The sequence below is a fragment of the Telmatherina bonti genome (genome assembly GCF_933228915.1).
Source record: "Telmatherina bonti genome assembly, chromosome: 22".
NCBI classification, from domain to species: Eukaryota; Metazoa; Chordata; class Actinopteri; order Atheriniformes; family Telmatherinidae; genus Telmatherina; species Telmatherina bonti.
In genome coordinates, this window is record NC_136631.1 from 28,703,189 (window position 1) to 28,728,799 (window position 25,611).

At 42.3% G+C, this 25,611-nt stretch overlaps 1 protein-coding gene across 1 annotated transcript in view; it reads left to right on the plus strand.

Moving 5' to 3' along the window:
- Positions 1–2,879: 2,879 nt before the first annotated feature.
- coch (coagulation factor C homolog, cochlin (Limulus polyphemus)) overlaps positions 2,880–25,611 on the plus strand; it is a gene marked incomplete at both ends in the record, with an annotated part of 38,420 nt that continues 15,688 nt past the window's right edge. Inside the window, 6 exons of the mRNA XM_079261665.1 lie at positions 2,880–2,988; positions 12,062–12,218; positions 12,643–12,776; positions 13,734–13,805; positions 15,851–15,907; positions 21,280–21,427. Coding sequence (XP_079117791.1) covers positions 2,880–2,988; positions 12,062–12,218; positions 12,643–12,776; positions 13,734–13,805; positions 15,851–15,907; positions 21,280–21,427 — 677 coding nt within the window. The remainder of the gene's footprint in view (positions 2,989–12,061; positions 12,219–12,642; positions 12,777–13,733; positions 13,806–15,850; positions 15,908–21,279; positions 21,428–25,611) is intronic.

Consider the following 25,611-nt stretch of genomic DNA (forward strand, 5'->3'; position numbering starts at 1 on the left):
AAACATACATAACACGTCCATTTATAAAGTTCATCACAGTAAAATGATAAAGAAATCAAGTAAAAGGAGGAGCCACAGTATCTAAATCTGCTACTTCTTATTTGAAGTTTTAACTTCAACTAAAGTCTGTTGCCTGATAAATAAATTAACTAACTAATAAAAGTTATTTTCAATGTATTTGTATCAAGTTAATATGAATAAAAGACGGACTGAATGTGCCCATTCCTGCTCTGAGTTTCAGGTTCCTCTCCGATGACAGAGCGAGAGAGAGAGAGAGCTTATTTAAGTGGCTGTCTCTCTCTCTCTCAGCAGGTGATGGACATCAGCTCAGCATCGCCGCCTGACCGCCTGCTTCCTCTGCAGGGAATCATATCCGAACTCTAAGCTGATTTTTTTCCTGGGAGTCGTCAGAAGCAGTCAGTAAGAAGAGATCTCCTCACTAACCTGGTAAACAGCTTTTTGACTGGTTCAGATCTAACAGAGGGACTAACCAGCTTTGTTAGTGTTTGGTTAAGAAAGCTGGTTAACTCATTCTGTGCTGTTTGGCTGATCTTTTAAACTAGTTGGACAACATCGCAAACAGACAGTTTATTGACTGTTTACCAGTAACTTGGCAGTTCTTGTTGTGTTTTTCTGGTTGGTGAATTGGTTTAAACTGGTGATATATTTTTTACTTTTTATCTCTAATCTGACTTGTAATCCCACTATCCCACGCACTTAGTTATTATAACTACCAGCTGGTTAAATGACCTCCCCATTGATATGTTTACTGGCTGGTTTACCAGTTTACTGTTGACTTTGGTGTGGACTTTCCTGAGTACGTTTATAGACAAAATGGACTCTTTTACTTATAATGAATTTTTAAAAAAAAGTAATTTCCGTGCGTTTACTAACTGGTTTCCCCACGATCTAACTTGTTTGTTTGTTTACCTCCCGTTGGACCAGTTAGGTAACTAAGTACAATAGTTTGTTGCCATTTTTAATGATTTATGTCAAGTTAGTCTGGTTTTCTCCTCGTTTACATGCAGATTCATCGGTTTAATAAAATTCCTGGAGTTTTGAGTTAACTGACTGCTAACCTATTTGCATGTTGCCTGACAACAGTCTCCCAACAGCCTGACTGGTTTATTGACTGAGCTCATGTGGTTCTTTGCTTCCTGTTGGACTGATTTTAACCCCAACTTAGTCTTGGTTTATTTGTTGGTTAGCTGCCTTTCTTGTTAATTTTAATCAGGTTAGTGTGGTTTACCACCTTACCCAGTTAATTGAGTTTGGTGGACATTAACTTCTCTGACTTTGTTTACAAAAAACTGAACAAAGTTTCTGTTTCTCCACAAGTTATTTGTTTGATAAACTATAAACCTTGTCACTAATTGAATAGTTACTGACTGCTAACTTAGTGTCAGGTTTTATGACATTTTTAATATCTTTACTGACTAGTTTCCCAACCATCTGACTAGTTTATTGATTGAGCTCATGTGGTTGTTTCTCCCTGCTGGACTGATAAGTTGACTAGTTAGTTGGTTTGTTATCATCCTTGTTGCCTTGAGTCAGGTTAGTGTGGTTTTATTTTGGTTTGCAGGCAGATTTGCCAGTTCATTATATTAAGTTTGATTGTGAGTTAACTTGGTTATTGACCTACTATTAACTTACTGTTAACTTAGTTGCATGTTTTCTGTCATGTTTAATGTCTTTATTGAGTGGATTGATTAGGTAACTAGTTCACTGGCTGGCTAGTTGGTTATCTTAAACTTTTTAATGGATTTAGTTGGAAGGTTTAGACTACAACAGCCTTCCTGTCTGGATTTGCCAGCAACGCTGACGTCTCAAGGCCGTTTTTCCGTTTTGGCTTCATGTTTCAGAGCATTGTGTTGTTCAAAAGGAATCTTTTAGCAGGAAACGTTTTTATCTTATGCTGTCCTGACTGGTCGTCTTGTTCCTTCAGAATGGTGGTGACACTGTGAGGTCTCACTGTAGACCCGGTTCTGGTAAGGACAAGCTCGGTTTGCTTTGTCTGTAGTTCAATGTTGCCAAGTAGCTGAAACTTCGTTTCATCACATCAGAGGGTTTTAGTGTGTCATGGTCAGCTGCCTGCTGGATAACGTCCAGCAGGATCAAACCAAACTTTTACTGAAGATAAAACAGCTTCTGTCTAAACCAGTGGTATCAAACATGCAGCCAGGGACAAAACCTTCAGGTAAAATTTGGGAATATGTGACACTGAAACTCACTGAAACTGTGACATTATAATAAAATATAACTTTAATATAATAATAAAAGTACCTGTAATCTCTAGTGTGTCCACATGAGGTTTCATGGTTTCTGTTTAAAGGTTTCCATGGCAGCAGGATAACTTATTCCATGTTTTCTGTCTCTCTGCCTATATACACCTGGCTTCAGTTTGTAGGATGAGTGGGGTCAGTTCTGGTGATCAGGATTACTACACACATGTATGTAAAATTAAAATAACTTCTTGACATGAAGCAGTTACTCTCATCATGTGAAATACTGAATTTTTCACTTCCAGAAACTTGGGATATGAATATAAGAAACATAAATGTATATATTCATATAAATATAGAAGAAATATATATTTAAAAATGATTAATGAAATAAATATATAAAATATGTAAATGATAGAATATTTTTTAAACGGATAGTTAATAAAATGTAAACATTTAAGTTACTGGTCCAACTTTCTGGAGACCAGACTAAGCTGGATGTGGAACCTGAACTAAGATGAGTTTGACTTTCCAGGTTTAAACCCGGTTCTGAGAAAGTAAAGATGTGAAGTTTTCCATGAAAAAAACTGGATATCATCCATAGTGAACTTTGAGGGAAAATTGTTCACATTCCCTCATTTTTTCTATCTCAAAATTATGTTCCCCCGCCCGGACGTGGGTCACCGGGGCCCCCATCTGGAGCCAGGCCTGGGGGTGCGCCACAAGAGCGGGTGTCTGGTGCCCGGGCCTTTACCCATGGGACCCGGTTGGGCTCAGCCTGAAAGGGTTACATGGGCCCCACCTCCCGTGGGCTCACCATCTGCGGGAGGAGCCGTAGGGATCGGGTGCAGTGTGAGCTGGGCAGCAGCAAGAGGCGGGGACCCTGGCGGTCCGATCCCCGGCTACAGAAGCTGGCTCTAGGGACATGGAATGTCACCTCTCTGGTGGGGAAGGAGCCTGAGCTTGTGCGCGAGGTTGAGCGGTTCTGCCTAGATATACGGCTGCTCAATTATGGCAAAAATTATAATCACGATTATTTTGACTGAAATTGAGATCTCGATTATTTAACACGATTATCCTTTTATCTTTTAACAACACAAATTTTTTTTTTTACTTTAAACTGTGACTTTTAAAAAATGTCTTTAGGATTCTACATATTTTAGAAAACAAACAAATAACATGAAGCTTTGTCTTGACAAAGTGCATGATCGTTGAAAACCCAGATCGTAATTGAGATAAAAATCCAATTAATCGCCCAGCCCTAGCTAGATAAAGTTGGCCTCACCACAACGCATGGCTTGGGCTCTGGAACTAGTTTGCTTGAGAAGGGCTGGAACTTCTTCCACTCTGGAGTTGCTCATGGAGAGAGGCGCCGAGCAGGTGTCAAATCAAAGATACTTTATTTATTCCCGAGGGGAAATTCAAGGTACAAGCCAGCTCGTCCAAGGTTCAACATACAGACAATTAACATATAACTCATGATTTGTGACTGATTTATGTGGACTTCTCATCAGCCCCCAGCTTGGTGTCTGCACGTTGGGGTTTACCCCGGTGGATGAAAGGGTAGTTTCCCTCCGCCTTCGGGTGGGGGGACGGGTCCTGACTGTTGTCTGTGCTTATGCACCGAACAGCAGTTCAGAGTACCCACCCTTTCTGGAGTCCTTGGAGGAAGTGCTGGAGGGTGCTCCTTCTGGGGACTCCATTGTTCTGCTGGGGGACTTCAATGCTCACGTGGGCAATGACAGTGAGACCTGGAGGGGAGTGATTGGGAGGCATGGTCCCCCTCCTCTGAACCCAAATGGTGTTTTGTTATTGGACTTCTGTGCTCGTCATGGATTGTCCATAACGAACACCATGTTCCAACATAAGAGTGTCCATATGTACACCTGGCATCAGGACTCTTTGGGCCGCAGTTCAATGATCAATTTTGTAGTCGTATTGTCGGACCTGCGGCCACATGCCTTGGACACTCTGGTGAAGAGGGGGGTGGAGCTGTCAACTGATCACCACCTGGTGGTGAGTTGGCTCAGATGGTGGGGGAGGAAGCCGGTCAGATCTGGCAGGCCCAAACATGGTGTGAGGGTCTGCTGGGAACGTCTGGCTGAGTCCCCTGTCAGAGCGAGCTTCAACTCCCACCTTCAGCAGAGCTTCAACCATGTCCCGAGTGAGGCGGGGGACATTGAGTCCGAATGGGCTGTGTTCCATGCCTCTATTGCTGAGGCGGCCAGCCGGAGCTGTGGCTGTAAGGTCGTTGGTGCCTGTCATGGTGGTAATCCCAGGACTCGTTGGTGGACACCAGCAGTGAGGGATGCCATCAAGCTGAATCCTATCGGGCCTTCTTGGCCTGTGGGACTCCGGAGGCAGCTGATGGGTACCGACAGGCTAAGCAGCTTGTGGCTTCGGCTGTCGCCAAGGCAAAAACTCGGGTGTGGGAGGAGTTTGGCGAGGCCATGGAGAAAGACTTCCGGACGGCTTCGAGGAGATTCTAGTCCATCATCCGGCGGCTCAGGAGGGGGAAGCAGTGCTCCATCAACACTGTGTACAGTGGAGATGGGGAGCTGCTAACCTCAACTCGGGACGTTGTGGGTCGGTGGAGGGAATACTTCGAAGACCTCCTCAATCCTACCAACATGTCTTCCGATGAGGAAGCAGAGCTGGGGGACTCAGGGGTGGACTCTTCTATCTCTGGGGCTGAAGTTGCTGAGGTGGTCAAAAAGCTCCTTGGCGGCAAGGCCCCGGGGGTGGATGAGATCCGCCCGGAGTTCCTTAGGGCTCTGGATGGTGTGGGACTGTGCTGGCTGACACGCCTCTGCAGCATCACGTGGACATCGGGGACAGTGCCTCTGGATTGGCAGACTGGGGTGGTGTTCCCCCTTTTTAAGAAGGGGGACCGGAGGGTGTGTTCCAATTACAGGGGAATCACACTCCTCAGCCTCTTTGGTAAGGTCTATTCAGGGTTCCTGGAGAGGAGGGTCGGATAGTCGAATCTCGGATTGAGGAGGAGCAGTGTGGTTTTCGTCCTGGTCGCGGAACAGTGGACCAGCTCTATACCCTCTTTGGGGTCCTGGAGGGGGCATGGGAGTTTGCCCAACCAGTCTACATGTCCTTTGTGGACCCGAAGAAGGCATTCGACCGTGTCCCCGGGGGCTCCTGTGGGGGGGTACTCCGGGAGTATGGGGTACCGGACCCACTTGTACGAGCTGTCCGGTCCCTGTACGACAGATGTCAGAGCTTGGTCCGCATTGCCGGTAGTAAGTCGGATTTGTTTCCGGTGAGGTTTGGACTCCGCCAAGGCTGCCCTTTATCACCGATTCTGTTCATAACTTATATGGACAGAATTTCTAGGCGCAGCCAAGGTGTTGAGGGGATCCGGCTTGGTGGCCTCAGGATTGGGTCCCTGCTTTTTGCAGATGACGTGGTCCTGTTGGCTTCATCTGGTCGTGATCTCCAGCTCTCACTTGAGCGATTCGCTGCCGAGTGTGAGGCGGCTGAGATGAGAATCAGCACCTCCAAATCTGAGACCATGGTCCTCAGCTGGAATAGGGTGGATTGCCCTCTCCGGGTCGGGAGTCAGGTCCTGCCTCAAGTGGAGGAGTTTAAATATCTCAGGGTCTTGTTTACGAGTGAGGGAAGGATGGAGCGCGAGATCGACAGATGGATCGGTGCGGTGTCTGCAGTAATGTGGACTCTGCGCCGGTCTGTCGTGGTGAAGAAGGAGCTGAAAAAATGATACAGAGTTCACAACATGTTACAGGACATTTTCTAAAATATTTTAATCACACACTTCATTAATAAAAACTAATATGTGACAGTCTGGTCTTGTGTCAGGTGTGATCATCTCTTGCAGCTTTGAAAGGGGGAGGGGCTTATGCAGCTGCTGCTGTTGTTCACAGACTGCAGTAAACTTTACGTACTTTCGCATTAGCATCAGAAGTCTCCGATATCACCAGAAAAAGCAGCTACGTGTGTTGACAGCCTCCTTTTCTTCAGAGCCAAGATATGGGTCTAAATAATCACTAAATATAGTGGAAAAGCTGTTAAGTTATTAGCGGAAGACTGTGTACATCCATATGATCGGTGTGGAAGAAAAGTGTACGGACAAATGTTCCGCAATGACATGCTTTGTTTGTTTTTTTTTACTCTTTTTTTTCTTTTAACCATAACACCGTGGTGTGGCTGATATGGTGAATGCATATTAAAGAAGGTGGGCCAAGCAGAAGGGTTTTGTGGTCCACGGCGCTACCGCCAGTTTGACTTCAATAAATTATTTATTTGACTTGGGAGACGGAGCTGAGCTCCCCTACCTCAGGCCCACTTTAACCCCTGGTTATCAGGGAACCGGGTAAAAACTGAAGTCCCAATCTGCCCTCCATGTGCTATGATAGTATTACTTGTTACTATGTTGCTGCAGAGCTTTTTATTACACTTTGATTTATTCATAAAAAGTAGATTTTCTGTCGACAATTGGACAGGGACTCGTCAATATCAAGCCAGATTCAGGAATTATTATCTTAAATCCAGTCAACAATGTATCTCTGATGGGCATTCAATTGATATCTCTACATATCTGGAAAATCCAGCCCAGGCACCAGCCCATGGCAGGTGTAAAATGTTGGCATCCTGATCTGTGGTCTTTGTTTACACCAGGTAAGGGTACTTAACTGAACAACTTGTTTTTTCAGAATTTTGTGATTAATTAAATTGGGAATCATTTGTTTCGGATGTAACAAATGTGGAAGGACATTCATTTTAAAAAGCAAAATTCAGCCCAGTCATGACATGGGAAGATTATTCCACCTTCTTTCTTCTTCTTTAATTTGATCAAATAATGGGCCGAAGTTGGCTTGAAACATCTGATTGAGTTTAGGTGTAATATGTATGCCTAGATATATAGAGGTTTAGGTTGCACCTAAATGGGAAGGTATCAAGATGATCAGAATGTTGTATATCTCTGATTTAGAGAGATTATCTTTGTAAAGCAGAAAACAGGGAAACAATCTGAGTAAGACAAGGGGCTGATATGGAATGGTTTATCAAGAATATTAGCACATCATCTGCATTTAATGTAATTTTATGTGATTTCTCATCCACATCCACTCCAGCTATTAAGGAATCTTGCATGATAGCTTCTGCCAGGTGTTTGATTGCTATTGCAAACAGGAGGGGTGACAAGGACCTACCTCTTTTACAGCCCCTCCGAACAATAAAATTAGCAGATCTGAACCCTTTGGTTGTAACTGCAGCAAATGGTTGGGTAAACAATTAATAAAACAATTAATAAAACCATTCAACGCGGTCAAAAAGCTTCTTACAAATCAGGGGAAAACACAAGACTGCTATTCCCTGCTGTTCACACAGTGGGATAATATTTAACAATCATCTAATGATGATATACAAATTACGGCCTGTAATAAAGCCAGTTTGATCTTCCTTCACGATAATTTGGTAAAAGACCTTCAAAGCATCTTGCCAAAACTTTTTGACAGCAGCGAGATTGGCCTACATGCGGCACAATCCACAAATGTTTCTTTTTTTAAGGTTTGGAGAGATGTTAGCTTCTCTTAATGATCAATGTCTTAATGTTAAATCACAGATGTAGATGGCATTGTGCTACATTTGCTACACGTACACCTATTAACAGGGAAGATTATAAAAGGCGAATGAAAAACAGCTGGAACAGCTGGAAAGCGAGTATTTACCAAACGGACACGTTCTACAGCATTTGTTGCTGCGGTTGCAGAATTGTTCGCTGTCCTTTTGGGGGTCTGATTCAGGCTTGAACATGTACGGCTGCATGTTTGGTGTTGACATTTCCAGAGTAACTACTTTAGTTTGTTTACCATTTCTGCCTGTGTTTCTATGAAGAAAACAGCTGATGTGCCCGACATTCATTTAATTGTATGAGATGACTAAAGTAAATAATATAGTAAACCAAACAGAAAGTTTGTCCAGAAACATAAATCAGCTGATGAGCCACACAGTTTATCTAAGAGTATCAACAAAGGCCACTGGCTTCACAGGAGAGTGAAAGCTTCTGGCTTCTCCATCACATATTATTTTCAGCATGGTTGGGTCCAGCATCATGTATTTAGCTCCAACGTCCTGAAGCTGTTTCTTGATACTTCATGGTCCTTCTGCGTCTTTCAGCATCCATAAACCTATGTTTGTCAGCAAAGTTGTGAAACCTAACCAGAAGGGGTCGTGATCGTTGGTTCTGTCCCAGCTTTGGAGCAAGCATCCTTTCAATTTTAATGCAACCCAAACAGATTTTGTATCCAACTCTTGAAAAATTTTATTGGGCCACCACCCTCAGCATCCTCTGGTAGGCCGATGATTTGTATGTTTTTCTCCTGCCTCTTTTCTTGAAGTAAACCATGTGCTCAGCCATATTTTGTCTTTGGTTTTTGAGTACCTGTATCCACTTCTCCACTTCTTGGTGTGTACAGTCACAGCGATCCAGTCCTCCATCTCGGTCGTTTGCGTTTCAATTTTTTTCAGCTGCTGAGAGTGGGCCTGCAGAGTCAGAAATAGTGGTCCCATCCTTTAATCCATAACTGGTTATGTTTGCAGTTACCTTCTGTATATTACATTTGTCTTTCTTGTCATGACACTTCAGAAAATACTCAGCATTGCTCATATTAGAGTGCCTGACATTAAAGGAAAAAGGAAGGCGAGTTTGGTGGAGTTATGAAAAGGTTACAGCATAGTGGTGCAGAGCTGTGAGAAGGCAACCGTTCTTTGACCGATTCCCCTCGAAAATGCCACTTTCAGTGACCACTGCCATGTCAACATGATTCAGCCCCTTCATGAAGAGCATTTCTAGGAGTTAGTAGAGAACACCTTTGCTTTTATGACCCACTGCAGACATGCTGCATAGCCAGACAGCTAGTCTGGCAACGTTCCTGTGGAATCTCAGCCCAGTCCTCACGGACAAAGGTCTCCAGTTCGTTATGTTCTTGGTTCATATGCTGCAACTGCTTTTTTCAAATCCCAGTCAAGACTTTCAGACGGGTCGACTGCTATGGCCGCTCTAATGTCTCCCAGAACTTCTTGGAAAACCCAGCTTTGGTGGACTTCGAGGTCTGCTTGGGATCATTGTCCTGTTGGAAGGTCCAATGATGGCCAAGCTTCCAGAGGAAGCAAAGCAGCCCAGAGCTTGTTCTGAAAGGTTCTCTGTGGGATCTTTTGTCTGCCTGCTAATGATACCAAGAGCGAGGACTTTATGGCACTATGAAGACAAACTGATATGAACTGGTCTTGTTTTTATTCTACTTCATACCTGCCTTGGAACTGGGTAGAAAATGACCAGGTATGTTTACATCATGGTTCGTGGTTTTTGTTCTGATGTTCAGGTAAAACTGACCAAACACTGCAGGGATCTAATGGATCAGGGCAGGAACCATGAAATCTGCTGTTAATACAACATTTCAGCCAGCTTTAGCTGTTTTTTTTTTATGAGGATGTTTACGAGTGTCAAATAAAAACATCTGAAGTTTCTATTTTTCTCCTGAATCTCAGGTTTTTCTTTCAGATCCTGAAATGTCTCAGATGTCTGTCCTGCTGCTTCAGACAGGTAAATCTTTTTTTCTTCCTTTCTTTCTTCACAAAGATAGATATATAGATAGACAGATAGACAGATAGATAGATAGATAGATAGATAGATAGATAGATAGATAGATAGATAGATAGATAGATAGATAGATAGATAGATAGATAATCTTTTTCCTTCTTTTAGTAATTTATTTTGTCTTTCAGGTGTTCTTTTGATCTCTGCATTCACTTCAGCATCTGGCGGTGAGTCCTAAAAGAGATATGTCTCTTCGTCTGTCCATCTTTCTGTCTCTCTGTTGCTGCAGTTATGATTATTTTGCTGGATGTGGCTCAGATGTGGAAAATGTAAATTCTTCTGAGTAGGAACTAATCAGCCGAAGGGTCCGGATTCTGTTGGTTATCAGGACAGATCTGGTGAACGTATGAATGGATGATCAACATCAGCAGCTGACATGTTAATGTGAAATAACCACGAACGTGAATATCCAACGTTTCACCAGATGGCTGTTTTTCTTCTGCCAGCCGGTGTGTTTGATGAATGTTTTTGGTTTCAGCTGCTGTCACACTGCGCTCTGGATTCTTTGAGGTAACTTGATGAGACATAAAATGTTTCATTTTCATGTTTACATTAAGCCTGATTCATAAAAATATCTGAAATTCAAACCTACTAATAGAAGAAACAGAAAAAAACACGTCTTTAAATACAGAGTCAATCTTTTCAAAGAGCCCATAGTTTACCCTGAGTGTTTCTCAAAGAACGGCTGACTTTCGCCTGGATGTAACTGAAATCCACCTCTCTAAGCTGCAACATTAATCCTCCCAGCTAGTTTTATAATTCTTTCAGCACAGAGATAAGTTCTGTATAAAAGCTCAATTTGTTTTCCTGGTGGATTTTTTTTTTACTATAATCATTTTAAAAACATTGTTTGCAAATCACAGCAAGAAGAAAAAAACACTATTAATCTGGGATAAACATCAGATCTCAGCAGAGAAAATTAAACAAATGTTCATTTTGGAAGCACAGACTCGAAAGGAAACTCAAACAGGTATGTTTGGTCTGCACATTCAGACGACGCTGGAAAGGTTAAAGAAGACAAAAAGATGGCTTATAAATGAGATGGGATGAGGATCAATTCCTCTCGGATTCAGAAGGAATCTGAAATCCTGATCAGTGCAGCCCTAAAATACTTCTTCTGTCCTTAAAGTCACATTAACCAGCAGAACAGCCATCTTGTCTCTCAACTGTTACCATTAAAACACAGTTTATATAAGATTAGATTATTTTCACACCATAAACGTCAGACCTGCCCAAATATGACGGAATAATAACAATAACTATCTAAATATTGGTCAACAGCCTGCCTCTCCACAACATGAAAGCTTCTGTTGGGCATTGTGAAAGCGAATACCCATCATGTCACCAGATAATTGGGCACATGGATCAACACATGGCAGAGAAACAGAAAGGGGCCAGAGGAGCTAAACACCAGCTGGTTGATAGGACCACCATTACTGCAAAACCAGACAGACAAATCTGTGCACCGCCTGGATTATTAACCAGAAAGCCTACAACTCAATGCCACACACATGGATCCTGGAATGTCTGAAGCTGTACAAGATCAATGGCAACATAAGGACCTTCGTTGCAAACTCAATGAGGCTGTGGCAGACCACCCTGGAGGCCAGCTTCAAGCCAATTGCACAAGGCTCCATCAAATGTGGCATATATCAAGGAGATGTCCTGTCCCCGCTGCTGTTCTGTATAGGCCTGAACCCCTTCAGCCAGGTAATCAACAAGACTGGTTATGGATACTGACTCAGGAATGGGGCCACCATCAGCCACCTCCTGTACATGGATGACATCAAGCTGTACGCTAAGAGTGAGCAGGACATCGACTCACTGATCCACACCACAGGATCTACAGCAGGGACATCGGAATGTCATTCGGACTGGAGAGATGTGGGCGGATGATAACAAAGAGAGGGAAGGTAATCCATACGGAGGGCATTGCACTCCCAGAGGGCAGGATAACAGATGTGGAGGACAGCTACAAGTACCTGGGCATACCACAGGCGAATAGTAACCATGAAGAACCCACAAGGAAAGCTGCCACAGCTACATACCTGCAACGAGCTCAATGGCAAGAACAAGATCTGGGCCATTAATATGCCCTGCCATCCAAGCTCCATGAATACATCAGGAAGATGGACCCAAAGCACTTAGTGAATATCTCTGGCACTGGAACCTGATGTAAGTGGCTGAATGATGTTTTATGTTTTGTTGTCAGGTGCGTTCCCGGTGGCCTGTGAGACTCGTGGAACAGACCTGAAGGGGGATGACGTGGTGGTTTTATGTCCACCTGACTGCACACAGTTCAGGATGTCTGTGTTTGGGACCGGGCTTTACGCCGCCATCTCCTCTGTCTGTGGAGCAGCTGTGCACAGGTCTGATGCTTTTGTTTGTTGCTTCAGATGAAACGTGTTCAGCATGTTGAGCTGCAGCAGCTCAGTGAATGCTGGCTGATGATTGGTAGAAGCTCTTCTGCTTCAAAGTTGTGACATGAACTGTGAAAGTCCTGCAGTCTGCTGAACTTCATCCAAACACCAACATCATTAAGGAATGTGCAGGAATTCAGGATTAAGCTCTCAATCCTTATTAACCTCCTACTTCCTCTGTGGGGGCCTCCAGAAGGAAAATATTCCAACTCTGCTCCTTTTAATCCTTCATGTATTTCTCTAGTCTGTGTCCTCTCAGATGTTTTTCCAGGTTTTTTTGTCTTCACTTGACGGATCAGAACATCTCGGTTCTCCCCCCGTTACAAAGTTTCTCTTACTACTCTTATCATAAATTGATATTTTGGTTCTGCAGGGGGGTCCTGAAGCTGTCTGGGGGTCCTGTCAGAGTTCACAAGCTGCAGGGACGACACAACTATGTGAGCTCATATGCTAATGGCATCCAGTCCCAGGCCCTGTCCCGCTGGAGCGCCTCCTTCAGCCTCTCCAGTATGTCCATTACGGATATGTACTGCTGACGTAGAAAAACACACAAACATCCGCTGTGTTCCTTCAGAGGATCTCAGCTGTTGGGTTACCTGCTGAAACACTGTTTTGACCAGTGTGCATCTCTGCTCTTGGCATTATTATTGTAAATAGTGAAATAGCCATGTTATTAAAGGACAACATGTGGAATCATCTGACTTCACAGATCAAACCTGCTGAGACGCAGAAACAAAGCTGGGAGGGATTTATCTTTTACATTTTTCCCTCCAAATCTGGAATAAAATAAAATACAGTTAAATGTTAATTCACAATAATGAAAAATAAATGATAAATAGATAATAAAATAATTAAATATGTAGGAGTGAAAAAAGTAAATTATTTGAATAATCTGATGGATTAGATAAAAATAAATTTTTTTTAAAAAGTCCAAAGTTGTTTGTCAGTTAAAGTAAAAATGTTCTGTTCCAGTTTTCACACGACAAATAAGCCGCCCCCAAAGAACTGCTATAAAACGTTACAGATTAATATTGTCTCCATTTTTCTTTCTCAGATCTTCCAATCAGCTTCAGTCCTAATCAAAACTACCAGATATTTATTTATTTGAATGATTTTAATGACATATTTTATTTTCATGATGTTGCTGTTTTTGGTAGCATTATTTTCTTTTTTTCCTTTTTAAAAATCATAATAAAAGTTGTGGCATCATGTGATGAAATGCTATTTAAAGGGTTTAAAATATTTAAAATATTTAAAATAAATTAAATTTATTTTAAATAAATAAAATAAACTGGAAAAACTACTTATTCTGTGGTTTTGATTTAGGATGAAGCAGACAGAAAGATGTGAAGAAAAAAAAGATTTTCATGCTGGTTTTTGGAGAAGATTTATGAAAACAAACCAGAAGTTTAAATAAAGTTGATCTCTCACATGATTTATTGTTTACTGTGTTTGCTCCTGCAGAGACAGTTAGTGATCCTCTGGAGTTGGCCAGTGAGACCAGTACCACAGCCCTGCCTGCAGCTGCGCAGCCATGTAAGCCATGCCAGCTACACACATCTGGTTCCTTCCCCACACACACCTGGAAACATGGATCAGCTGCATTTTACAGCAAATGGAGATGATACCAGCTTTGCGCAGACATGGTCCACGTCAGGTGCTGAGAGGGTCCTTATTCACTGCTGCTGAGTGGCTCGTTTTTAAAACACTTATATCTGATAATATTTGGTTTGTACATAAATTATATCTTAATTTGACCATTATGTAACCAGAGAGGAAGCAGGAAAAACATTACAATTTCAGGTGGTCAGAGTCAACCATCCCTTTGTTTATCGACATCCTACAATTTATACTAAGCATCGTTAGAAGACTGAGCAGCAGCGTTCAGTTGCAGAAGATCTCCATAACCTGCAGTCTGAGAGCAAAACACTCTGTTGGGAAAATCTGAGATCTTTTATGGAGTCGAGTCACCAAAATGTCTGAACCTAAGAAGAAAACTCTTAAGCTGAGAGGATTTTCACAATGATAAAATAAAATAATTACACCAGGTACAATTATTAAAATAAGTGGTGAAACACAGTTTCCAAGTCCCTCAAAGCTCCAGTAGGAAATGTTGCTGAGAGACATGTTCCTCTGGGTGAAGTGGTTCCTACTCCTGATAGTAGTCTATACATTCTGTAATCATGAACAATAAGAAATATAGTTAGACCCCTCAGTTTACTGTAAATCTGTAAAAACTCTGACCAATCCAAATGTTCCGACCCAAATGGAGTTGTTCATTTCTTATATTTCGTAGCTTCTTCTCCCGGCTCCCCTTCTCCCCCTCCAGCAGCACATACCTGATAGCCACACCCTGCATATAAACAGCGTGTTAGGATGAAAATACAAAGTTGTGAAGAAGAAACTCAGAAGGCAAACATGGCTGAGAAAATGCAGGAAGGATTTCCCGACCCGGCTCGGTTTATTTGCCTCCTCCTGCTAAACAGTCGAGAAAGAGAAAATTGTTGGTGGAAAAAGCTGCGAATAAAAAAGCCTTGGATCCATAGACTGTATATGAAAGATGGACAGAGCCTCCGGCGTTAAAAGTGAAGCCTATGCAAAAGTGCATAAAACTGCAGTTCCCCCCTCATCCACTAGGGGCTCCAAAACAGAGCAAATCCCCATAGACTCCCATGTTAAAAAGACATACTTCACAGCAGAAATAAACATGTTTACAGCAGGAATAAACATGTTTACAGCAGAAATAAAAATGTTTACAGCAGAAATAAACATGTTTACAGCAGAAATAAACATGTTTACAGTAGAAATAAACATGTTTACAGCAGGAATAAAAAATGTTTACAGCAGAAATAAACATGTTTACAGCAGAAATAAACATGTTTACAACCTGGTACAAAAATCCATTTTCGGTTTAATAGGTCAGGTTTACATTCATGACAACTGTGGGGGGAGTGATTGTTTTCCAATGTCCCCATTTAAAAGTAATTTAATTACGTGTCCTTTTGATTGACAGGTACCCGATCTCCCGTTTTAAGTCAGAAGAACGTAGAACAATCACGGTTTTTAGCCGGTTAACAACGTGACTTAGCTTTAGCCCGCTTACCTCCGTTAGCTGGTTAGCTCCTGTTATCTCTGGGTTAGCTCGGTTAGCTCTTAGCTACAGAAAGCTTGGAGTTCGCTTGATGTCAATCATCCATCATGACGCTCACGGCCCCCCTCTCAGCTCCACCTCTTTGCCCATATTTGTATTTTCCGGACGAGATGACACGCATGACCCTGCCAAGATGGTGATGGTAGGAACCGCCCACCGAGCTTCAATTCAGCTCTTCAGAAACCTACGGGTGACGTCACGGAGGCTCCGTCCATCTTTTATATATAGTCTATGCTTGAATCATGCCAGGAACAAAACCAGAGGAACAGGGCGCCCCTTTTACATCTTGCTAGCTCCCAAACATCACCCAGAGACATCATATATACTACTTACATGATGTCTTTGAACTTTACCTACCCCAGCTTTAACAGGAAGTCAAGGAAGAAAAGCTAAAATGACTTACTTGTGTGTGCATGTGTTTGTGTTGTAGCAAAGAAAGCAGTAAAGAAGACGTCGGTGAGGAAAGCTCTGACTGGAGGAAACAGAGGTAGAGGCATCTGTAGTTTCAATCAGGAAATCATATTTATTCACTTCGTCACTTTATTTGCTTGCTTGTTTGTTTTCCTGTTGGTCAGTTTGTTCAGATCCCTGTTAGCTTCAGTAGTGTGTTTGATAAAGTTTTACACTTATTTAGAAAATGTTTAATCTATTACTAAATGTTAGACAACAATAATTTAGTTTAGTCATGATGATTAGCGTTCAGTCAGTCAGTGAATAAATCTGGTTCCTCTGAGTTATGATGATGATAATTAAATAATTTTTCATGTTTCTTTAATGTGACCACAGTTATCACAGCAGGGTAAGAGAAAGGAAAACAATAATTTCCTTATATACAACCCCTGAGACTTCCAGATGAGGTGTTAACGCCATAGTTGCACGATTTTAAGGCTCTGGTCATCTTTCTTACTTTTTAACATCCAGCCCTCTCTAATGCTGCACAAGAGGTTTCCTCTTCACACACTTCACTTCCTACCAGCTAAGTCGACCAGCTCTAGTTTTATCTTAAACAATGTCCTCTAAAAACACCAAATAAAGAAAGAATAAGCGAGCTTAACGCTGGAGGCTATCACTACACTGCTCGAGCAACATCGTGAGGTGCTACCCATTCAATTCAGAACCTCCTTTGACCTGCTGGATTCAAAGCTGGACCAAACACGCCTCATGGTAGAGGACCATTGGCAGCATGTTTCATCTCTGGAGCTGGCTTTAGAGGACCTTGGTCAGTGGTTAAAGGATCTTGAAAACTCTTGCTCCAGCCTCTGTGAAGCTATTGCTAAGCTATTGGCTAAAGTCACCAACCTGAAGAGTCGGAGCAGACACCAGAACATCCAAATACTTACAAATACTTAAATTGCCTACAGGAATTGGCAGAAAGCAGAGCTCCTACCAAATTCTTCTCGGATCTGCTGTGAGATGTTCGTTAAAGTGACGCTACCATGCCAGAAATCGACCGGGCGCACCGCTCTTTGGCACCCAAACCTGCTCCCGGACAGCGCCTGTGGCCTGTCATTCTTTGCTTACACTGCTATCATGCCAAAGAACTTCTCATCAGAGAGAAATTTCAAGGGAAGCCCATCTGTATCCTGGAGGACTACAGCCCTGAAGTTGTCAACCAGTGGGCAGAGCACAGGAACGCCATGACCAAACCTTACAACCAAGGAATTATCAGTTTTGCTGCATTGTGAACTTTACAGTCATGTTTTTCACCACTGAGGAGTCTTACTTTGCTGCTACCAAAAACATTATATCTGGGGTGCTTAGATCCACCGTTATACACTACACTAGGACCTGAATATGTTGTTAGGATGTATAGTTGTGGCGAGCATGAGGTGGTTAATCCTAACCAATGTTTTAGACAATGCCACCTTGGGTGTTGCACCCACGGAAATATTAGCTTAAATATCACTAAAACACAGGCACTCAGGTTCAGTTAACTTTAAAAGCAGGAGACTGGATCCAAGTCTAAATGTTTATTAACAATAATAATAAAAAAAGATCCAATAAAATAAAAACAAAGTCTTTTGGTGCTGACAGGCTTACTGGCGGGGAGGCTGGCAGGTCACCAACAGAGTCCAGCTACCACCTTCTCACTCCTCCACCACCTAAAGAATAAAAGAAAAACATTTTTAAATAACAAAGTTGTTCTCTAAAATAATGAAAACATTTTGCAACAAATATAAAAATGGCTAAAACAAACTTTAAAGTGTAAATATCATCTCCTCCAAACCCAAGTCTTGTTCGGGACTTGGGTTTTCTGCAACTCTTGCTGTGAGTTGCAAAAAAATTATGACCAGGCAAAGCAGCAGCAGTTTGTTGAGGCCTTGGCCTAGCACTCCTTGCCAGAGTAGGCCATGGTAGCAGCAGCAGGCTACTTTGAGAGGTGGCAGGGAAAGATAATGTGAGGACCATAATTTGATCAGATTATGGTGTCTGCGATGTCTGGCACACTTTACATCCAAGTGACAGGGACTATTAATTTTTTGTCGCACGTACACCATACTTACTCAGGAAGTGATGATTTTTTAATAGATAACCAACTTACACCACTTGCCCAGTCATTTGCCTACCAAAGCATCATTATCTCAGATCATTGGTGATTCAGTTCAGCTCCACTGTCTGATTAAGCGCTCGGGGAGCGCTGCTGGTGCACTGGGGTGCGGCCTGGCTGCCGCTCGGTGGCAGTCTAGGGATCCCGGCCCTCCGTCAGTGTGGGCTGGGCCCTCTGCCTGCGGGGGTGGGGGGTTGCTTCCGGGCTCTTGGGGCCGTGGGGCCCGCGCTCTGTCTGCCCTGGGTGGCCGGTCCTCGCTGGTCCGGGCCGGCTGGGGCCTGTTCCCCCTGACTGCGGGGGACTCTGGCTGGGACCCCCCTCTGCCACCTCCTGGGTCGGCGCATGGCTGGCTCCGGGGTGGGGCGGCTGGGGTCTGCGCCTGGGGGTGGCTGCTGATGGCCCCGGTCTCGGGGGTCCTCCTGGCGTGCCTCTTGCCTTTGTGTGGGAGGGGTCACACTGGCATGATCTTCTCTGAACACGTTCCACTCTGCATGTTCTGCATGTGACACAGTCACCGAGTCGTCACGCAGTTTTATTCACTAACAGCAGCTGGTTTTCTCATTTCTGTTTGTTTCTCATTTATATTTAACTTTTTAGATTCATAGTTTAGTTACTATAATCTAAAGTATGTGTATGTATATGTGTTAATACTGGCGAGTGCGTATATGTTTGTACATATGTATGTGAGTGTGTGTGCATAGAGGTGTGTGTGTATATGTATAAACACACACCTATATATATATATATATATATATATATATATATATATATATATATATATATATATATATATATATATATGTATATATATACATATATATGTATATATATACATATATATATATATATATATATATATATATATATATATATATATATATATATATATATATATATATATATATATTTATATGTATAGATATGTGTATACATTTGTGTGTATATGTGTATATGTATGTGTATGTATACGTGTGTATGTGTGTGTATATGTATGTGTGTATATGTATACATCTGTAGGTTGTTTTTTTATTTTTGTTTTTGGGTTATTTTTTAGTTGTTTTTTTTTCTCCCTTTCCTCTCCCTTTATCTCTCTCACTTTTCGTATGAGGTGTTTTTTCTCCTTTCTCTTTCTGTCTTTCGTGTGTCCTCTCTGGTCCAGCAGTACAAACTCTACAATTCAAACAATAATACAAAATAAATATAGAAATAAAATAAAAATTCAGAAAGTCAAGGGGATCATTATATCTATAAAGCTTCCCTTGGCAGAGAAAATTTTCCCAGCAGAACACAGCATCCAGACCATCATTCTGCTTGCCTAAATGCTGGACAAGACAAAAAAAAAAAAAAAAAGCTTGTACATTGGATTACACAAACTTGCCTTTCAGAGTTGTAGAGAATAAACTTGTGTTCTTTACAAAATCTGGGGATTTTAGTCACAAGAAAACACAAAGACAAAGATTTAAAAGAAAATTACATTCCTTTATTAAAGCAATGCAAACACTGGTGCAGAGGTCACCTCTATCTTTATCTTTTGTAGGATGCATTAATTCTTGTTTTCTAACAATTAAGATGAACGGCCAAAAATTTTTTTCAGGTCTTGCCTACATTTATACCCATTTTCTTTCAATAAACTTGTCTTAATTCTGTTGTCTTTCATTTGGCAGGGTGCCGACATCTTAGCAAAACCCACCAGCAAATAACTAGGGCCAGCCAGTGGTTTTCCCCTACTAAATTTCTGTTTTTTACTGGCCCTAACTTTTATGCTGCTTGGCGTCCTGGTCTTTTTATGCCAACTATTCTGAACGCCTTGACTGGGAAGAGATGGAACTACAACTGGACAGACCAGCTTCCATTCTTTCAGTACTTGGCTTCTCACCTTCTCTTCCCATCACATCTATCAGCAACCCAGTGCTTAAACCTTCTCTAAGAATATGGGCACAGTTCAGGTCGCGCTTCTGTCTACGTGATTTCTCCCTTTTAAGCCCAGTGGCTTCCAATCACCTTTTCAAGCCCTCTCTCACTGTTTTTTTGTTTTTTTGTTTTTTTTTGGAATGGCACAAGGAGGGCATCACTAGTTTTAAACATCTGTTTATAGAGAAAAAATTGGCCTCATTTGACCAGTTCAGTAATGCCTTTGGGCATCTTAAATCTGATTTGTCTAGATATCTTCAAGGCACCATTTGCATTGCTTTAAGCTTGGCCTTGTCACTCTTCCAGACCCAACAATGAAACAGTTCTCTGCTTAAACCCGTTCCAGAAAAAGCCCATATTTGTCCTGTACAACCTCCTGACAAACCTTCCTGTGACTCAGATCAAAGCTGCATGGGAGGAGGACCTAGACATGTCCCTGTCACACAAAACCAGGAATTTAATTATTAAACATATAAATTCCTCTTCTCTCCATCCTCACCGTTGTTTAATATAGTTCAGGGTGGTCCACCAGGTACACCTCACCAAATCCCTACTTTCACACATTTACCCAAACATCAGTCCTTTATGTGATAAGTACACAACTTCTGAAGTCACACTCCATATGTTCTAGTCTTGCCTCAGATTTAACAAGTTCTGGTTAGAGGTTTTTTCTACTCGATCTCTGTTATTAAAAGTTAGACTACAGCCAAACCCGCTAATAGCTCTGTTTCTAATATTCAGTAATATCTTACAAACTTTATGTTCATTTATTGGTTCACACCTTCAAATCGATACTGACACAGTAGGGAAATGGGATTTCAGGTGGTTTTTTTGTTTTTATTTTGTTTGTTTATTTGGATTAATTTCTCTTTATCCCCCTCTTTACTGTACCCATGGTTCCTGCATTTGCCCACTTCTCAGTAGGCTTGTGCAAATGCTTTGGAGTTCTTGTAATTTTGGTGTCACTGGAAATCTCAATAAAAGATCTTGTACTTCCATACAACCCCTGTAACAAATGCTGACCCTTATGTATAAAGTCTAGCTCCACCACTGCTGTAAACCATCAACTTGTCATTTTCCCTGATCCAAATGTTAAAATACCTTGAACTTAAAAAAATCTTGTTGTTTTGTCCTCATGATTATTTATGCTTGTGTACATGAACTTCGGTTTCCATGAGGAGAAAAACTGAGATGCTTCTATAATTTCTTCTTCACTCACTGTAAAATAAAGAATATCACAGTAAAACATGCCCTCCTATGTGTTTCATTGTAATAAATAAAATATTTTTTTTTTATCATGAGGAAGTTCAACTTATATAATCCAGAATACTGAAATGTCACATTAAACTAATATAATATTATAATTACTTTTTTTAAAGGATGTGTTTATGTGTTGGCAGACTGTCAGATTGACGTTGCCGTGGTGATCGACAGCAGCAGCAACATTGGGCAGCGCAGGTTCAACCTTCAGAAGAACTTTGTAGCCAAACTGGTGGCTGCGTTGAGAGTTGGACCATTTGGACCTCATGTAGGACTGATTCAGGCCAGGTGAGACACACTCAGAGTTCCACCTCTGTACTGCAGAACATTCTGCATTTCTTCCTATAACCAACTCAGCCTGGCTTTGCAGGAAGTGGATAAATTACATTTTTGTTTATTTTTATTAGTATTATTTAAGTTGGGCTGCACAGTGGTGGAGTGGGTAGGACAGTTTGAGCCTCAGCTAGGGGGAGGTTTGAACAGTGACCTTTCAGTGTAAAGTTTGCATATTACAACTGATCTATTTAGGACTTTTTACAAACTAGAACCAGCTATTATTGAAATAATAGCAAATGTGAATGCCCATTTATGGAACTATGCTGAATGATTGAAATGAAATTGCATAAGTATAAGAAATTGAAAAAAAAAATCACAAGTCACATTTTTTGTAATTGCCCCACATCAGGATTAGAACCCATGATCACCTGTATAGAAGCACACTGACCTACTCACTACACCACCAGTATGCTTTGTTGCATCTTGGAAAAAGCATCCAAATTTTTTTCAATTGGGACGGGAATTCCTCTGTTTTCCACTTCCACTAGGGTGTAATCAGTGGGATTGCAAAAACATGTGCAAGGTTGAACTAAACTCCATTAAAGATGTGACAGACTTTATTGTTCAATGTAAAAAACTTTGTTTAATGTGTTTAAGATTTATCAAAGTCTTGAAATGTTGCAGGGAGCATTGTTGGAACAAATCCTTCATATTTAACTGTGACATTTGCAAATAAATTCCTTTGCTCCTGTGAAGTGTGCAGCTGAGACCAATAGTTCACATTGAGCAGCCTGCAGAACTGCACGCCATCACACAAGCAACAGCCAACAAACTACAATGGAGCAAAATGTTAAATGCTGCATTTGAACCCGTGTCTTGTATGTGTACCTGTGTACCGGTGCACAAAATGGACAAATCGCTGAGCTGAATTCCGTTTGAATTCCAATCACTGGAGAGGATTTTAACATTTGGCAAAAATGTGAATAACTTTGAAAGTTTACATGTTAGAAAGACCAAAAGTCATCGCACATATCTCCTGAATGAGCTGAACGGTTTGATATTTGAATGGTTGAAGTCAGGCAAAAGGTGTAGGAGAAGTAGCGTGCCAAACATTTTGCAGGAAAGACAATGGGGACGGGAACTTGATGAACCAGACACTGCAAACTGGTGCAGAGCTCCGAAACCCTGTTGAAGCCGTTTTCAGCTCATTATGCAAAAACTGACCAAGCAAGAGCTGAATTTTTGCAACTTTCCGTTTCGTCCAATCACAGGAACGGATTTCAATACATTGACAAAAACTTGAATAACTTGGAAAGTTTAAATGTTACAAAGACCAAAAGTCATCGCACATATCTCCTGAATGGGCTGAACGGTTTGATACTTGAATGGTTGAAGTGAGGCAAAAGGTGTAGGAGGAGTAGCGTTTCAAACATTTTGCAGGAAAGACACTGGGGACGGGAACTTGATGAACTGGACTCTGCAAACCGGTGCAGAGCTCTGAAACCCTGTTGACCAATCGCTGAGCTGAATTTTTGCAAGGTCCAATCCACATTTGGTTGGAAGGACTTTCATCCAATCACAAGGCTGAATTTAATTTTACAAAATGCTAAATATCTCAGAAACTACAAAGATTTAAAATTAAAAAGAAAAATTGTAGCACACATGTCCTGAAGGAGCTGCACAGTTTAAGATCTGAAAGACTGAAGTGACCTGAATGGCACAGGAGGAGTAGCACGGCAAAGTTTGGCGGTTTATATTCATAAACCTGTCGCACCCATAAAAGCCGGCGTACGCCAATTCTAGTCAACTTTTGGGATTCCTAAAAACACGACTCAGCAGTAAAATGTCTTTACCTCCACACCAACTCTGACCCAAATGGTGTGAAATTTGAGATATTTGTTCAAAATCAAATTATAAACTTTTACACAGAATGTTGTACATTCACAGCATTTGCAAAAAATAAAATAAAAAATAAAAAAAAAAGGAAAATGCATACTTTATATTCTTACTCCACAATAATTGCAATTAAAATATAAAATGACATGATTTCCCATTATTAGGCTCATCAGGTGTTTCCCCCACCTGCAGATACAGAACATGAAGTGATGGTTGGATATAAAATAATATGGTACTAGGTATTATATAAACCGCTACCAGAATAACATAGGTAAACTCTCTGGGTAAATAATATGGACGGAAGCTCACAGCCAACAGTTCCATGTCCCTTGCGCATATCTTCTCCTTGACAGTAACATGTCCAGGATGACACCAACGCTGGTTAACCAGCACTGCAATTCCACCACCGTTTAGCTTTCCGCTGTGTTGTCTACTGCGGTCTGCACAGACCATTTTAAAACCCGGTACAGACACATTACAGTCAGGGATGTGTTCATTCAGTCATGTCTCAGTGAAGCACATAATACCGCACTATCTGTATTCTTTCTGAGACCTTGTTACCATCTCGAGTTTGTCCATTTTGTTAGCTAGCGATCTCAAATTACCCACGACGACAGTCAGGAGAAATGGTTTAAATCTTCATCGCTTTTTCCGCTCTCTGAATCCCGCTCTGCATCCTCATCTCTTTCTTTTCAACTCCATCGGGATTTGATGTGTTGTTTCGCTGATAATCCTGATTTGGGAGAGGTTAATTAGTTGATCCCGATTGTGAACAAGTCTTTCGTTGCCATGGAGACTCATCATAACAAGCCTTGAAAGAGCGAAAATATGTTTAAAAAAAATCCTCCTTGCAACACACCCTCCAAACTGGCATGAAATCCTCATGAAAAAAAAAACTAATTTGAGGCAATGTCTATGCAAGAAGACTTTGTACTTAAAAAAAAAAAAATCAAGATAGCAAGTCAGAGTTATTACAATCTGCTGCCAACAGACGGTGCAATCTAGAATGAGATATTAGACAGATAGATAGATAGTAGACATGAGATACCTATTTATTACGTTGTTAAAAGGTCTTTCTTGCGGGGGCAGCAGCCTGAGCAGGAAAGCCCAGACTTTCCTCTCCCCAGCCACATTTGCCAACTCTGCGGGGGGGATCCTGAGGCGTTCTCAGAAATATAATCCCTCCAGCGTGTCCTGGGTTTTCCCCGGGGTCTCCTCCCAGAGGGACGTGCCTGGAACACCTCACCAGGGAGGCGTCCAGGAGGCATCCTGACCAGATGCCCGAGCCACCTCAACTGGTTCCTCTCAATGCGGAGGAGCAGCGGCTCTACTCTGATCTCCTCCCGGATGACCGAGCTCCTCACCCTATCTCTAAGGGAGAGCCAGGCCACCCTGCGGAGGAAACTCATTTCAGCCGCCTGTATACGAGATCTCGTTCTTTCGGTCACGACCCACAGCTCAAGACCATAGGTGAGGGTAGGAACGTAGATCAACTGGTAAATCAAGAGCATTGCCTTCTGGCTCAGCTCCTCCTTCACCACGACAGACAGGCGCAGAGTCCGCATTACTGCAGACGCCGCACCATTCCGTCTGTCAATCTCACACTCCATCCTTCCCTCACTTGTAAACAAGACCCCGAGATGTTTAAACTCCACTTGAGGCAGGACCTGACTCCCGACCCGGAGAGGGCAATCCTCCCTATTCCAACTGAGGACCATGGTTTCAGATTTGGCGGTGCTGATTGTCATCCCAGCTGCTTCACACTCGGCTGCGAATCACTCAAGTGAGAGCTGGAGATCACGGCCAGATGAAGCCAACAGGACCACATCCTCCACAAAAAAGCAGAGACTTAATCCTGAGGCCACCAAGCTGGATCCCCTCAACACCTCGGATGCGCTTAGAAATTCTGTCCATATAAGTTATTAACAGAATCTGTGATAAAGGGCAGCCTTGGTGGAGTCCAACCCTCACCGGAAACGAATCCGACTTACTGCCGGCAATGCGAACCAAGCTCTGACACCTGTCGTACAGGGACCGGACAGCTCGCACAAGGCGGTCCGGTACCCCACACTCCCGGAGTAGCCCCCACAGGAGCCCCCGGGGGACACGGTCGAACGCCTTCTCCAGGTCCACAAAGCACATGTAGACTGGTTGGGCAAACTCCCATGCCCTCTCCATGACCCCAAAGAGGGTATAGAGCTGGTCCACTGTTCCACGACCAGGACGAAAACCACACTGCTCCTCCTCAATCCAAGATTTGACTATCTGGCGGACCCTCCTCTCCAGGACCCCTGAATAGA